Raw genomic sequence first — 15,837 nt, forward strand, 5'->3', positions numbered from 1 at the left:
CTTTTCCCCCTAGCCATCTTTCCCCCCGGAAAAATGGCTATATAGCAGTTCCTCCCCCCGGAAAAATGGCTATGTAGCAGTTTTTCCCCCAGGGAAAGCTGACTATATAGTGGGCTTTCCCCCTTTTTATAGCCAGATTACCCCCACGGAAAACCTACTATATAGTGGATTTTCCCCCTTTTTTTACATTCCGGCCATGTATATGGCGGACCATTCGTGGTAATAATTTGCAATAATTGATATTAATTTCTCATAAAAAGGATAGTTATGGCATTTATTAATACATAGAATAAAATAGTATTACATGGTTTTTTAACCCCAAATATGAACTAAGGCACGCGCCTCCATAACATTCATGTGTCATCATCGTTTATTTCACCTGTTCTTACACCTTTTTGGAACACCTTTTACACGGATTTCGGAATACCTCGAATCATTTTCATCTAATCGATGCTGATCTACAGTTTCGACTTCGACGTTAAGAACACGTGAGAATACATTTGAGTAAAAATACGCTGGTTTGGAACTTTAATTTTCCAATGTATTACCATCTCTGTATAAGCTTCTCCGAGGGAACTAACTGACCAATCTTGACTTAATTTTGTAGAGGAAGGGAATAAAAAGTGGAAATGTATTACTCCCTTCGTCCAAAAGGCTATCAATTTTAAATTAATACCGTTCGAATTGACGATCGTAAAAACAATTATATATTTCTTCTTCTAAATATCAAACGGGAGACAGGGTGCAATGATATGATGAGAACTGAAATGTTTTAGTTTTATTTTGATTGATGGGGTTCAAAATCATGGGTAAGGGGTATTTTAATTGATTATATATTAAAAGCATGTGAAAAGTTTTACAATTTTGTTTTAAAGTTACGCATATTCATATTTTTAGCATATTTTTTTACGAAACGCGAGATTTTATGATGTAAACATTTTGTTTAAAAAAATGAAATGTCTTCACAACCAGAACAATGTCGGTATCTTTGCTGGTTACTTTGGAAAATGTGAAATGGAGCCTGAACTAACCTTATGTATATATTTACACTCACTATTTGCTAATTTTTCCACTTTTAAGTTTGCAACGTGATTTATAAATATACAATTTTGAAAACGATGCCATATAAATCAAGATATACGATTCACTTACCTAAAAATCGTATAATTCTATTTGTTTCATATTTTTGCAATAAAGATTTACTTGTGTACCATATTATTTCTTCGAACAATGAAACAAGGGTAATTTAAAAAAAACCAAAACCCCCAAAAAACCAAAACACATCTATTGTGGTGAGCTGACTTTTTTTTTAAAATATAAGCTTGGTCTTCTAATCAACTAACAAGTAAAAAAAAAGTCGTATACATGTATGCGCTTCGGTTGGTTATTTATTTTTGATTTTCGGTTGCTCCTTTTATGAATAAAAGTTTATTGATTTATTTATCTAGTTATCTATTATATCATTAGTCATCTTATGAATTGATTAAATGTTTTGAAGAATAATGAATTTACCCGCGTACCTTTTTAAAAAATGTTGTTCGTACACATTTGACTATATATGATATGGGCGCCTAAGATGGTCCCCTAAAATGAACATCGTCGTTTTACTTCAATTCTTTTTTTTCTTTGTACAGATTTATATGTGATGTTTATACATAATGTTCATTTTGATTCAAGTGCTCACATTTAAGAAATATGACATCATAAAGAAAACCTTTTCCCGCCAATTTTGCAATTTTAGCATAAAACAGCTTGTTTTCAAGCAGTTTTTCTTTCAGAAAACATAAAGCGCATGTTTGAACAAACAAAATAGTTTAATCAGAGATATATATATATAGCAAAGACTAATAAGTAACAACAAAATATCTTTGTTCAAGCATGCGCTCTATATTTCCCATTCGTAAACGGATAAGAAAAATGTCAATTTTTGACCGATTTTGGTTGAATTGTAGTAATAGCGTAACTTCTGACGTCATATACTGCAAGTGAGTGCAAATAAATCAAATGAATAGGTAAAAAATATATTTTAAATCAACTCTTCTAAAAAATAACATAACATTTTATTGTACCCGAAACACAAAAATTGCGAATTATGGGGGCCAAATTTAAATCATATTATATATAGTTCTTAAAAAAGAAAAGCAGAATTAAACGTAATTTTCAATCATTTTGATAAGGAAATATATGAGCGATTGTGTATTTTTAAATGATGTTTTTACTTTTAAATGACCGTAAAAATATGTTCATGTGGTCATCTTTAGTTTTTGAGATATGGGGCCCTAAAAAATACATTTTCTTTATAATTGGATTTCAAACATCGGACTCGAAAACAACAAAGGTCCCTACCATGCATGGGGGCTAAAATTTTCAGTGTCATCTACTAGTGGTATAACACTATCACTGTGAAAATATGGTTAAGTGGTCATCTCTAGAATATGAGATTCGGATCCCCACTTATAGAACACTATTCAATCATTATAATGAGGTTTTAAACATCGGGCCCTGAAACATTGGAAACAAAATCTCTCTAAAACAGAGGTTTAGCCTGGATGAAATTTTCACAAACAGGCAGACAGTCTGATAGATTTATCAAAAAATTCTTAAAACATTCTCGCTTAGTACAATTTCAGAACACAGAATTATGCATATAAGTGTATAACTTGTAAAACAAGTATTTTTTGTTCAATTAATTACTAAAATTAAGTTTCATGTGTATATCCATTACACATGTGTTCAATTTTCAGCATAGCCTATAAAAATAAAAAATCGGCAAAACGAAACTTAACCTTTATAGATGAATGCAGTTATACATGTATGCAACCTGGGAGTGTAGAAACATTAATTATAATCCTTACGGATTTCCATCAATATTTTTTATAAAATCTGAACCAAAAACGTGAGGGAGAAACCCTACTATGGGGGAAAAGCTACTATATAGTAGCTTTTCCCCCCAGGGGGAAAGGCTACTATATAGTAGGTTTTCCGTGGGGAGAAGCTACTATGGGGGGAAAACTGCTATACAACAACGGACGGACGGAACAGGGTAACAACAATATACCCGAACTTTCTTTAGAAAGTGCGGGTATAAACACGTCATTTTTCAGCCCTTAAATGACCCCCAGGACAAAATTGAAAATTCCGAAACCTTATTGCGCATCTATAGGATACCCTAAAATATATTCCAAAAGATGATTTGTCTACTGTTGAAAATGTAGGAGGAGTTCGAGGAAGAAGGTTTTTTGTGAAAAACGTCATTTTTTACCAATTATTTGACCCCCAGGACTAATAGAGAATTTTTGAAACCTTTTTACAAAACAACATGATACCCCAAATCAAACTCAAAGAGTTCAGTTTGCTGGTTTATAAGATGTAAGAGCAGTTTGAGAAAGTAAAACGTGACAGACGGACGGACGGACGGAACAGAGTAACAACAATATACCCGAACTTTCTTTAGAAAGTGCGGGTATAATTATAATTGTAAAGTCAAGATCACAAGTAAAAATCAGCAATGTAAAGTAAAACTTGTTAAATCCGGATGTTGTGCATTCCGACATGTTGTCCAATCCGGTGAAATAATTCAGTTCCTTGACATTTTCCTATCATTTTATGTTTTTAAAATGTTGTGCAATCGAAATCTTGTCTATTCTGTAAACCAGCCACGATGAAAGAACCTACTACCGAAAACTAGTGAGACTAATCTTCTATTAATCCCGCCACTTATCGATCCGCCTTACGCGGGATAATTATTGCTCAATTGTCGATCAATTTTCCTGTCGTTGCTTTTGATTTGAAAAACAGTGAATATAAATCCAAACTAGCAACTCATTCAGTTTATATCAATAAGTATTGTTATAAATAAGTGTTTGGAAAAGACGAAATCTTACAATATTTGGAAAATGTACAATTATAAATACCTTAGCTATCTCAAAGACATTATACAATGCTAATATTCACAACAAGAGGCCCATGGGGCCACATCGCTCACCTGAGCAACAATGGGCGTTCAAAAGATATTGTGTCATATGGTCCCTCGGTAGAAAAACAAAAAATAAATATTGTAAAGTATTCGAATTTTACACTTATTTTTGTATAAATGTAATCTTTGATAATTATTGTACCTTTCTATACTATTTTTTACCAGAATAAGAAAATTCTACGCAAGATATAAAACTAAACATTTGGTAGAGGTATACTGTTAAGTTGTTAACTTCCAAATCCCTATATTTTCGTTCTGCCCCCCCCCCCCCCCACGTTGTAAAGCGATCAAAATATATGAGTGCATATAGGTACATTTTTTCATCAACTACTCAGTACTTACTAGTTATTGTATTAAAAAAAATAATAGTTATTGTTTTTTATTTTAAAAACCCTACATGTATAGATGTGAAGAAGAAAATTGTACCTCAATGTGCTCAATTCCTCAAATTAAAAACATTCAAAAATTTTATTTGTCTTCTCCATTATAAGTAAATGACTGTTATTTACCTCGCGTACAAACCAGGATAATTTTCCGATATGATATTCTTAGGAATAGCGATAATTACTTTATCCCCGCAACAGAAATGTGTCAGAAATATGGAAATTGTTTTAAAGATGTTTTTATTTACTCGTGTCTGAAAAACTATCAAAATTGATGTAGATTTCACATTATTTATTGTATAAAGAGAGGACCCCAGAGAGTAGATATATACAGAATACTAGTATCATTCTTTTATTTTGTTTGTACAAGTATTTAACATATTCTAATTCATAGAGATTTTCTAATGTTCAACCAAAATTTCAGCGTCAATCGTAGAATTATAAGCAAGATACAGAGCTCACAGTTCGCCTAGGTTTGATTCATATTTTGTTCACATGAGTTTATTACATTCAGCTTATGATTTTAAACTTAGTATTTCCTATTCAGCATTTAAAATGAAAAAAAAGAATGGCCTGAGATTTTATATTCTTTTATTCACTCGAGACCAGTTCACTGGTATTTGAGGTTCAAAATCAGTTTATCCAAATGTACACAAACACAGTGAAGGATCACATGTACAGTAGGAGTAATAATGACGAAAACATGTTAAGTATACAATACAATAAGATGTTAAAGTTTGTTTCTGAACGAACAGACTTTGAAAATTTTCTTAATAAATATTGACAATTTTTTTACTTTTTTAATCTTTAGTTTTTAAGATCATGTGTACAAACATAAAATTGTGAGAAAATTTCTGTATCTTGCTTATAATTTGAAGCTTAACACTCAAATATGGTTAGTAAATAGAAATTGAAAACAATTAAACACAAGAAACATTCACTATAACAAATAAAGAACACAATTTATTTTTTCGAAATGAATCATATATATACATGTATATACCTACATATTTCCGTCAGCAATGTCAAACTTTATTTAAACTGAATTAACTCGAGAAAATGACGAGCATCGCAACAAAACCTATTGCATTAATCTACCATTACGCAAAAGATAATGCCGATCGAATTACCGATAGAATGAATTGTATTTCAACGCATTGAAATATTTAGCCTCAATTTACTTCACAAAATCGGCAACAATATATTTTGCATGTTTCAAAGATTTTCCTTCATACGCGAACTGTTGCACAACAAGCAAATTCATCATAGTCAGATCGACCCTTTTTCGTATAATGTCATGGCTGCTTTAAACAAAGAACCTCGTTTTAGAAGTATGGAATACGAGTCTAGGTAAAATGGGTATGCAAACCCGGGCCGTGGCAAAATAAAAGCCAAGGCAGATCGACAATCGTCGATTCCAAATACGCATTATTTTGCAGCAATATTTACAGCGAATACAAATATACTAGTCCATCAAATATCCTGAAATTTTAATGAGATTGGCAGATTAATAACTGCCAATCTTTGTTTTGCCCAGACCAAGTCCTGCCTACCCATTTTACCGGATGCCGGATTACCGGATGCCGAACCCGAAGCTATTAAACTGATTGAAACACTCATTTCCTTTATTATTATTTTCGTAATAACTCAGATTTGAAACAGAATTAGCACTTAATTTTTGCAATTTATACTTTCCTTCCCATAAGGATAATTTATGTTAAACTACGTTGAATTGGAATCAGTAGTTCTTGAGAAGAAGATTTTTAAAAATGCACCCCCCTTTTTCTACAGTTTCAAGGTTTTCTCCGCTTTGAATACAGATCGGACTTTTATTTTTGCAATTTATATTCGCCTTCACATAAGGATGCTTTGTGCCAAATTTGGTTGAAATTGGATAAGCAGTTTTAGAGAAGAAGTTCAAAATGTAAAAAGTTTACAGACGGACAGACAGACAGACGGACAGACAGACGGACGGACGGACAGACGGACGACGGACAAAATGTGATCAGAATAGCTCACTTGAGCTTTCAGCTCAGGTGAGCTAAAAACCCAGATGTTGAATTAAAAAAATGTTTTAAAATAAGTACGTATATGATTTTTTGTAGGAAAAAAAGACAGATTAAAGAGAAACACGTTAATTGGAAAAAATGAACAAGGTGGTATCGAGATAATCGATGTAGAGAGTAAATTTTACGCTGCTAAAGCATCATGGTGAGATAGGATAGTAAATCCAGAAAGTATTACACATAGAACACTAAGTGAGATTTTGCAACAACACAATATTACAGTCTTTCATATCATTAAAACCAATGAGTGTAATCCAAACAATTCCAATTTTTTCGAAATGATAAAGCTATCGCAGTTTTATCAAAATGTATTCAATGCCTTTAATAGTTCTAAAATACAATTATACATATTATATGTTAAAGATAATTTTGATGAAACGTATAACATATTTTTCAAACAAATTAGTTAAAAAGAACAATATCATTTGTGAATATGTTATGTTAAAAAGAGCTGTCAAACATTTTAGACAAAAATCTGATTGTTCATATGCAAAGTACGTAAATATAAAAAATGATGTACATGTTCTTTATAAAAATCATGTTACAAAATCTATAAGATCTACAAAAAGCAATTTTTACTACTTAATATTCACTGATAATAAATTTCAAAAATCGGTCAAAAAAAATAAATGGAAGTGAATATTCAACAATAAGGAAGGGTATATATGGAAAAAAGCAGAATTCAACTACAAACTGTTAAATGAAAATATATTAAATAAAAATGTTTATGTGAGTAAATGGAATAAAGATGTATCACCATTTTGTACCTTTTGAAGACATAGAACATTTGTTATATAATTGTGAAATTGTCAAACCTATTTGGGAAAAAATTGGTTCCTATCTTATGTTTACTGTTACTTGGAAAATTATTGTACCGGTACTTGGATTTTACAATGAAGTCAACGAAAAAACATTGGTTTTAAACAATTTAATAGCTTTTGTTGCATATACAATATACAAATATAAGATGAAATGTACATTTGATGATGAAACAATGTCAAAGAAAAAAATTCTTTATGTATTGAAAGGTAAACTGAATGTCCAAAACACTGTTTTAAGAAAGATTGATTATATAAGAAATAATATTTATCAAGATTTTGTGATTATTTGTAAGGTTTGTGAATAGATATCTTGTTGAAACGTTATATTGATATGTGTAAAAATATGACACTGATTTTAATAAAAGATAAAAAACAAGAGGCCCATGGGCCACATCGCTCACCTGAACAGCAGTTCCTTGTAACATTACATTTCGTAGCATATGCTTTTTCTATTTAAAACATTGAACCCCTTTCCGGGAACCCAGTAATGGTCCGAGGTTTATGGTTGGCTTGAACAACATAAATAGTAACATAGGAATGAAAATGTGTAGCACTGCGGTGGGACCGCACGTACACAACCTGAAAAACTGAACGTAGAAGAGTTCCACTTCAAGAGGAATAACTCTCAGACTGTACAGAACATTAAGAAAGATAACTCTTGGTTCCACTACATTAGAGTTTACACAATTTGAGGATCCTTGCATAGTAATCTCACAAACTGTAGCATTATAGTTCTCGAGAAGAACTTTTTAAAAACATTTTCAATATATCTTTCTATGTTGAACTTTGAACCCCTTTTGGGGCCACAGTATTAGTCCAGTGCTAAAGTTTTAATTATTTGGAATCTACATTATTTAAGGATGCTTGCATAGTTATCTCACAAGCTGAAGCATTATAGTTCCCTAGAAAAAGATTTTTCAACATTTTCCCTCTATATTTCTACGCTAAACTTTGAACACCTCTTGGGGCCCAAGTATTAGATTGAGGTCACGGCTTTTATAATTTCGAATCTACACTATCTGAGGGTGCTTACGTAGTTATCTGACAAATTGATGCATTGTAGTTCTCGAAAAGAAGATTTTTAAACATTTTCCATATATACCGGTACTTCTACATTTAACTTTAAACCCATCTTGGGTTCCTAGTATTAGTCCAGGGGTCACTAATTTAAAACTGTCGAACCTTCATTATCCAAGGTTGTATGCATGATAGTAATCTCACAAATTGAAGCATTGTAGTTCTCGAGAAGAAGATTTTTTAACCTGTTACCTTTATATTTCTATAATAAACTTTGACCCCATCTTGGGGCCCCATTATTGGTCCGGGGGTCACGATTTTACGAATTATGAATCTACCTAAGCGAAGGATGCATGCATAGATATTCCACTAACTAAAACATTGTAGTTCTTGAGAAGAAAATTTTTAAACTTTTCCTTTGTTTTTTAAAATGTTTAAATTTTGAACCCCTCTTGGTGCCCATCAATTGTCCGGGAGTTACAATTTTTTGAATCTACATTATTTAAGGATGTACATGTATGCATAGTAATATCCCAAACAGTTGCACGATGGTTCTTGAGAAGATTTTAAAACATTTTCCTATATATGTTAAAATCTAAACCCCTCCTGGGGCCCCACTTTTGTTCGGGGGTCACGATTTTTTCAATCTTCACTATATATACAACCTTTTGTGTATGTATTGGCATTTTTGGTGAAGTGGTTGTTGAGAAGAAAATTTTTAAACATTTTTCATATGTAGTTCTATGTTAAATTTTGATCCCCGCCTGGGGCCCCAGTTTTGGTCCGAGGGTCACGATTTTTACAATTTAGAATCTTCACTATGTATACAAGCTTTTGTGTAAATATTGGCATTTCTGGTGCAGTGGTTCTTGAGAAGAAGATTTTTTAAACATTTTCCTATGTATTTCTATGTTAAACTTTGAACCCCGCCTGGGGCCCCAGTTTTGGTCCGAGGGTCACGATTTTTACAATTTAGAATCTTCACTATATATACAAGCTTTTGTGTAAATATTGGCATTCCTGGTGCAGTGGTTCTTGAGAAGATTTTTTAAACATTTTCCTATGTATTTCTATGTTAAACTTTGAACCCCGCCTGGGGCCCCAGTTTTGGTCCGAGGAGGGTCACGACTTTTACAATTTAGAATCTTCACTATGTATACAAGCTTTTGTGTAAATATTGGCATTCCTGGTGCAGTGGTTCTTGAGAAGAAGAATTTTAAAACATTTTCCTATGTATTTCTATGTTAAACTTTGAACCCCGCCTGGGGCCCCAGTTTTGGTCCGAGGGTCACGATTTTTACAATTTAGAATCTTCACTATGTATACAAGCTTTTGTGTAAATATTGGCATTTCTGGTGCAGTGGTTCTTGAGAAGAAGATTTTTTAAACATTTTCCTATGTATTTCTATATATGTTAAACTTTGAATCCCGCCTGGGGCCCCAGTTTTGGTCCGAGGGTCACGATTTTTACAATTTAGAATCTTCACTTTATATACAAGCTTTTGTGTAAATATTGGCATTTCTGGTGCAGTGGTTCTGGAGAAGAAGATTTTTTAAACATTTTCCTATGTATTTCTATGTTAAACTTTGAACCCCGCCTGGGGCCCCAGTTTTGGTCCGAGGGTCACGATTTTTACAATTTAGAATCTTCACTATATATACAAGCTTTTGTGTAAATATTGGCATTTCTGGTGCAGTGGTTCTTGAGAAGAAGATTTTTAAAGACATGCACCCTATACTCACTGTTTCGCAATTATCTCCCTTTTGAAAAGGGCTGTGCCCTTTATTTTAACAATTTATAATCCCCTTTCCATAAGGATGCTTTGTACCAAATTTGGTTAAATTTGGCCCATTGGTTTTTGAGAAGAAGTTGAAAATGTGAAAAGTTTACAGACGGACGGACAGACGGACGGACGGACGGACGGACGGACGACAGACAACGGGTGATCAGAAAAGCTCACTTGAACCTTCGGTTCAGGTGAGCTAAAAAGTATTGTTATAAATAAATACACATTTTTTCAGCCAATCAAAAATGGGGGTTGCATATTATACTTCACCTCTTTCTTTTTTCGGGCTGTAATTCTGGATACTGCAGGAGTAATGCTGTCGATATGGTTTGTTATGTGTGTTGTTTGGTTACACTTACAGAATTACATTTTATTCTCTCAAATAAAATATGAAAATGAAAATCAGCACCATAATCACGATCAAGGAAGTCTAATATATTTCAGAAGAACTGAAAATGAGAATAGACGATCAAAACCTACTGCATTAATTACTAAAACTTATTTGCAACAATGTCCTCCAAACCAGATGTTACCTAATCCAGCCAAATTTTTCAGAACCACCCTTCGCCGGATTAGACAAGTTTTACTGAAATAGGATCCAAAAATCAAAGTTTTTTCATACTTCTTTTCTAAGAAAAAAAATTACTTGAGCAAATGTAATGCCTTTATTCTACCTCCTAACTTTCACTTAATATTCTGATTTACAGGCTAGTATATATGGTAGAAAAGTAAAAAACTAAGATATAGAACTTGAAAAGATACAATACTGTAAACTGATCGTGCCCAATAATGTACTTTGTCTAGTGAATTAATGTCTACAGTTGGTTTTCTAACAACAATATACATGTACATTGATACATAATGTACTTTGTCTAGTGAATTAATGTCTACAGTTGGTTTTCTAACAACAATATACATGTACATTGATACATGTTGGAACACAATTTCTCACTTCTTTTTCTGGTTTTCCTTTGTAGTTTTCACATTTAGTTTGGTTTTGGTTTGCTTATTCTCCGAGGTTTCTGTCTGTTTCTTCAATTTGTCATTTGCCCTCAGAGACTGACCTGACCTTCCCGTCCTTGATTGACCTTGATTTGAACTCCGATCCAAACCCCTTCCACTTAACTTTGACATAAAAGACTCCTGAATTTTTGCAGCTTCCTCCTTTTTCCTCCATAATAGCAAATTAACACCTGAAAAAAACCCAATTCATATTTAATCTTCATTAAGACCCAAGTACAAGTCAATTTTTAAGTTGAATTCCATGCTGATAAATATGTTAAATAAATCGAAAAATTTATTTCCCAAAGTAGATTTCAGAAAAAATTACATAGAAATATCATTGCACATGGATAAAATCTACTTACCCATTCCTGAAAGCAAAGTATCTCCAGCTGGATTAAATTTATTAACCTACAAACAATCAGACAAAAATTAATCTTCATGTTTATATGTACAACAAATAGTATTTGTAGTCAACTGTAAATGAAAATTTGGTACATGTGTATTTATTCTACGAACTCAAATGCACAGTAAGATCTTGTAATGATTCTATAAAGCTGTGTAATTTATCTTTCTGTTGGAATAAATTTGAACTTCTGGAAAAAGATCCATAGGAGCCTGCCATGATAACACTTACACAGACAAGACCTGGAGCAGAAGGATCATGAAGTCTGGCTACTACTTTCTCTGAGTCAACATCAATGATGTCAATAGTTCGAAGTTCATTTTCATGGTAACCAGCAAAGTTGGGGTCTGGATATCTTCCAATTACAGCTAAATCCAACAAGGGATGCCATGTTGCCTATGCACAAAATGTCAAAAATAAAACAAAAATTAAAATTTATTTGTATAAATTGGTATATATTTCAATGGAAGGCACAGCTAAAAGTATGAAACTAACATAAATTTTAAAACTTTTGGAACAAAAACATAAATTATCACATCTCAACACGAGGCCCACGGGCCACATCGCAACACTAGACATAATAAAATCAGCTAAATATAAATCTACACCAAACTTTAACCTTTTATGTGGCCCAAGAATTATCCAGGTACAAAGTCTAAACAACTGAGAATCAACAAATGTCAATATGATTGCATAATAGTAATACTATGTACTAGATATTTTTGAGAATACTAGTAATCAAATTTATTTCCTATGTAAAAATTCGCCCCCCCCCCCCCCCCCATTATAGTTTCATCCTTTTTGATTTTGATTTTTAAAGATTTAAGGCCCAACCTAACCCGGGGGATCATGGTTTGAACAAAATTAAATCTATACTACCTGAGGATGCTTCCACACAAGTGACAGTTTTTCTGGCCAATCGGTTTTTGAGAAGATTTTAAAAGATTTTTCTCTATATATTCCTATGTAAAAATTCGACCCCCAATTGTGGCCCCACCATACCCTCAGAGATTATGATTTGAACAAACTTGAATCTACACTACTTGAGGATGCTTCCACTAAAGTTACTGCTTTTCTGGCCAATTGGTTTTTGAGAAGAAGATTCTTAAAGATAAAAACAAATTTTTAATAATTCTCAATTATCTCCCTTTAAAAGAGGGCGTGGCCTTTCACTTTAACAAACTTGAATCCCCTTCACCTAGGGATGCTTTGTGCCAAGTTAAGTTGAAATTGGCCCTGTGGTTCTGGAAAAGAAGTTGAAAATGTATAAGGTTTACAGACGGATAGACATACAGTCAGACAGATGCCAGACAAAAAGTGATCATAAAAGTTCACTTGAGCTATCAGCTCCGGTGAGCTAAAAACTCTTTTTATAAAAAAAAAAATTAACCAACAAGGCTTACTTTGATAGGTGTTATGTGTTGAAAGAATCTATGAGGATGTAAGATTGTTTTTTCCAGATGCCACTCAGGAGCTAAATACACTCGTACTTGATTGCACTGATCTGTTGTCAAGAGGCGGCAACCGTTAGTGCGACTGAAATGAGCTGAAATATAAAATCAAAGGTCAATCAAAGAACTTGGTCGCTTCCAATGCTGCTCCTTCATTCTGATGTCTACAAAAGAACTTCTAGAAGTGGGGATTTAGTGTAATAGCATACAATATTAAAGGACTATATTTGGTATGGCCAAATATCTGCCCCAAATTTAATCCAATTTTTAAATAGTATTGTAAAAATATCAAATCTTCCTAAATCATTGTACAGAGGATGCTTATCACTTTAATCTTGATTTTAGTCATCATTCTTCATTCACTGTTTATTTTTGTGATGTTACCTATATGACCCAATTCCTGCAATTTTGTAAACAAACATATACAAGAAATGTCCTAATGGGACTAATACCCCTGCAAGGCTAATTTCAAATGGGACAAATAATTGAATTGAATATTAAAGGTTTGGGACACATAAATAAATTTCTGAAATTGTAAATAAAAATTTAGTTAACAAAGAAAATCAAAGTACTGAAGCAGGGTTCAACACTAATGGTAGACCGGTGGCCCGAGTCCAGCAAACATATGGAAGGTCCACCAACAGTTCAGGACCTGGTGGACTGTCGGTCCACTTTTAAGTTTTAAACTTTTATTTTTAAAATCAGATTATTATTGCAAATTCTTACATTGAAATTGACAACCAAAAATGAATCAATGTAGTTTTGTTATTGCGGCAACTTCACCAGAATTTCCTTATAAAAAGAAGTTGAAGTTATTCTGTCCTCTGAGTTCATGATTGTGTCAATTAACTTCATTGGCAATAAAATGATAGTTGATTAACAAAAAGACATTTTTAATACAAAATAAAATCTAAAAGAATTATAATTTAACCAGTTGGCTATCCTCTACATAATGGTGGTAAATGGGTCAGTCTAAATACCCCTAAATACACTGAAGTAAAGAGACAATTTTTATTTGTCAATTAGCTTACAAAATGATGAGATATTTCCTTTATTAGAGATGTAAATACACTAAGTACCGGTAAATCAAATTTCAAATTAGACAAGCTTTTTTTTTTTTTTTTTTAATAGTTTGATTTTTTATTAGTTGCTGTGGACATGCTTCTACAGTACATTGTGATCCAATTTACATGTATTTTAAGTATAGTCTGTCCCAAGATATTTAACAATATTTTAAATTTAAGTTTTGAATTTGTGAATATCATTGTTAACTTAATAAATATCAAAGGCCGGAACGGCCACAAAGGCGTCGAGCTGACATTTTTTTCTTTTATATAGAATGATACCAATAATTTGAATTTCTGTATACTAATAGTCATATCAAATGATATTAGACTTAGAATAGAAATGGATATGAATTATGTTTTCTGCTGTTTTAAAAACAAAAATCAGTATATTTTCTTATAAAATAGGTAGTGGTGCTTTTTTAATACAATAACTCATCATAATTGCAAAAATCGAAGAAATTTCAAAGTTCAAAAATAATTTGTTTCTTTCTGCTTCAAACAGTCTTTGAACAACTTTCACAGGTTCCTAATTTGAATACATTAACAGTGTGTTCCTAATTATAATAATAAAACATACATTTATTTATTTCAATTCCCGTTTGAAACAAGATTTCCTATGGTATGGTTGTTTACAAACAAATCCACAACACGTGCTATCTAAAATGCTCAACCAAACCAACTGCATTATCGAGTTTACTTTTTGCAACGAAATTACTAAATACGTTATCGCTTACATTTATTTTGGAGACCGTGCCCAATAACAAATAAATTTACATCTAAAATGTTATTTCTATCGCGGGCACGGTCTCCAATTAAAATGTAAGCGATAAACTAAATTAATATTTAGTGAATCTTTACACTTAGGACTGATTGTATTCATCCGCCATTTCTTGATTAAGCAAATTTATTCTAATGCAATGAGTTGTCAATCACCAGGGAGGCAAAGTTGGGTTTTTTGTACACAATTTAGTTGAATGAATGGAAAAAAAATATCTTGTAATACGTTTAATACTTTAAGGAACTTATTTTTTATGCGCATTTAAAAGGCGGTGCAGAGCGTGAATTTTTGGACGATTGCCAATCCAGACGATCGCTAGAAGGCTGCCGAGCCTTTAAAATGAAGTCACCCTGATTTAATTCCAAACTTCTTTCTATATATTTTTCTTTTGGAGAGAAGATAAATCTTCCTACAAAAAATAGTGACCCTGTAAAAATATTTTAAATACTGTATATGTCTTGCTAGTGAAAATGATGATGATGTAGGAAAATGAAATAAATTCACTAAAGTAGAAGATTACACATGTTTATGTTCAAATTAATTGCATTTAATAAATGAGAATAGCATGGAGTCAATTACTTCGACAAAAATTCCAACATTAATAAAGGTCCACCAGAATTTGTGAAGGTCCACCAAAAATTCTTGACCAGTGGACCTGCGATCCACCATAGTAAAAAAGTTAGTGTCAAACCCTGTGAAATACTGAAAGTTGGGTTCTTTTGGTGTGTCTTTGTGCATATTGTGTAGTAAAGACTGAAAGTAGTTCATGAAATTCATGTGTATTGTATGTGTCCAAAATGCATAGTCTTGTTTTTAAAACATGTTATTAATAAAAAAAACCTAAAGAAGAGCTTTTGCTTTGACGCTGTTTGGTTTTTTGTTTACTTTAGAAGTTTTGCTATTTATAGTAACATTGGCGATTTCCCTGCCTACAGCCAGGACTCTGCTTTCAGCAGAGCCCGGCTAAATATAAAAATTGTCAGAACTTCACTGCAAATTCATACGTTAGACATTAACAAATTTCTGTATAAGATACTATTTTTGGATAAACTCCATAACATTATCATAATAATTAGCATACTA

General features: G+C 32.4%; 1 protein-coding gene across 2 annotated transcripts in view; it reads right to left on the reverse strand.

The window, feature by feature from the left end:
- Positions 1 to 10,700: 10,700 nt before the first annotated feature.
- The window catches only part of LOC128190405 (DNA damage-binding protein 2-like), a 74,491-nt gene continuing 69,354 nt past the window's right edge, over positions 10,701 to 15,837 (reverse strand). For both annotated transcript variants that reach the window (XM_052862446.1, XM_052862444.1), the window contains exons 7-10: positions 12,862 to 13,004; positions 11,690 to 11,854; positions 11,418 to 11,463; positions 10,701 to 11,243 (exon numbers count right to left, since the gene is read on the reverse strand). In XM_052862446.1, the coding sequence (XP_052718406.1) occupies positions 10,999 to 11,243; positions 11,418 to 11,463; positions 11,690 to 11,854; positions 12,862 to 13,004 (599 nt within the window). In that variant the 3' untranslated portion in view covers positions 10,701 to 10,998. The remainder of the gene's footprint in view (positions 11,244 to 11,417; positions 11,464 to 11,689; positions 11,855 to 12,861; positions 13,005 to 15,837) is intronic.

Source organism: Crassostrea angulata, chromosome 6, assembly GCF_025612915.1.
Source record: "Crassostrea angulata isolate pt1a10 chromosome 6, ASM2561291v2, whole genome shotgun sequence".
NCBI classification, from domain to species: domain Eukaryota; kingdom Metazoa; phylum Mollusca; class Bivalvia; order Ostreida; family Ostreidae; genus Magallana; species Magallana angulata.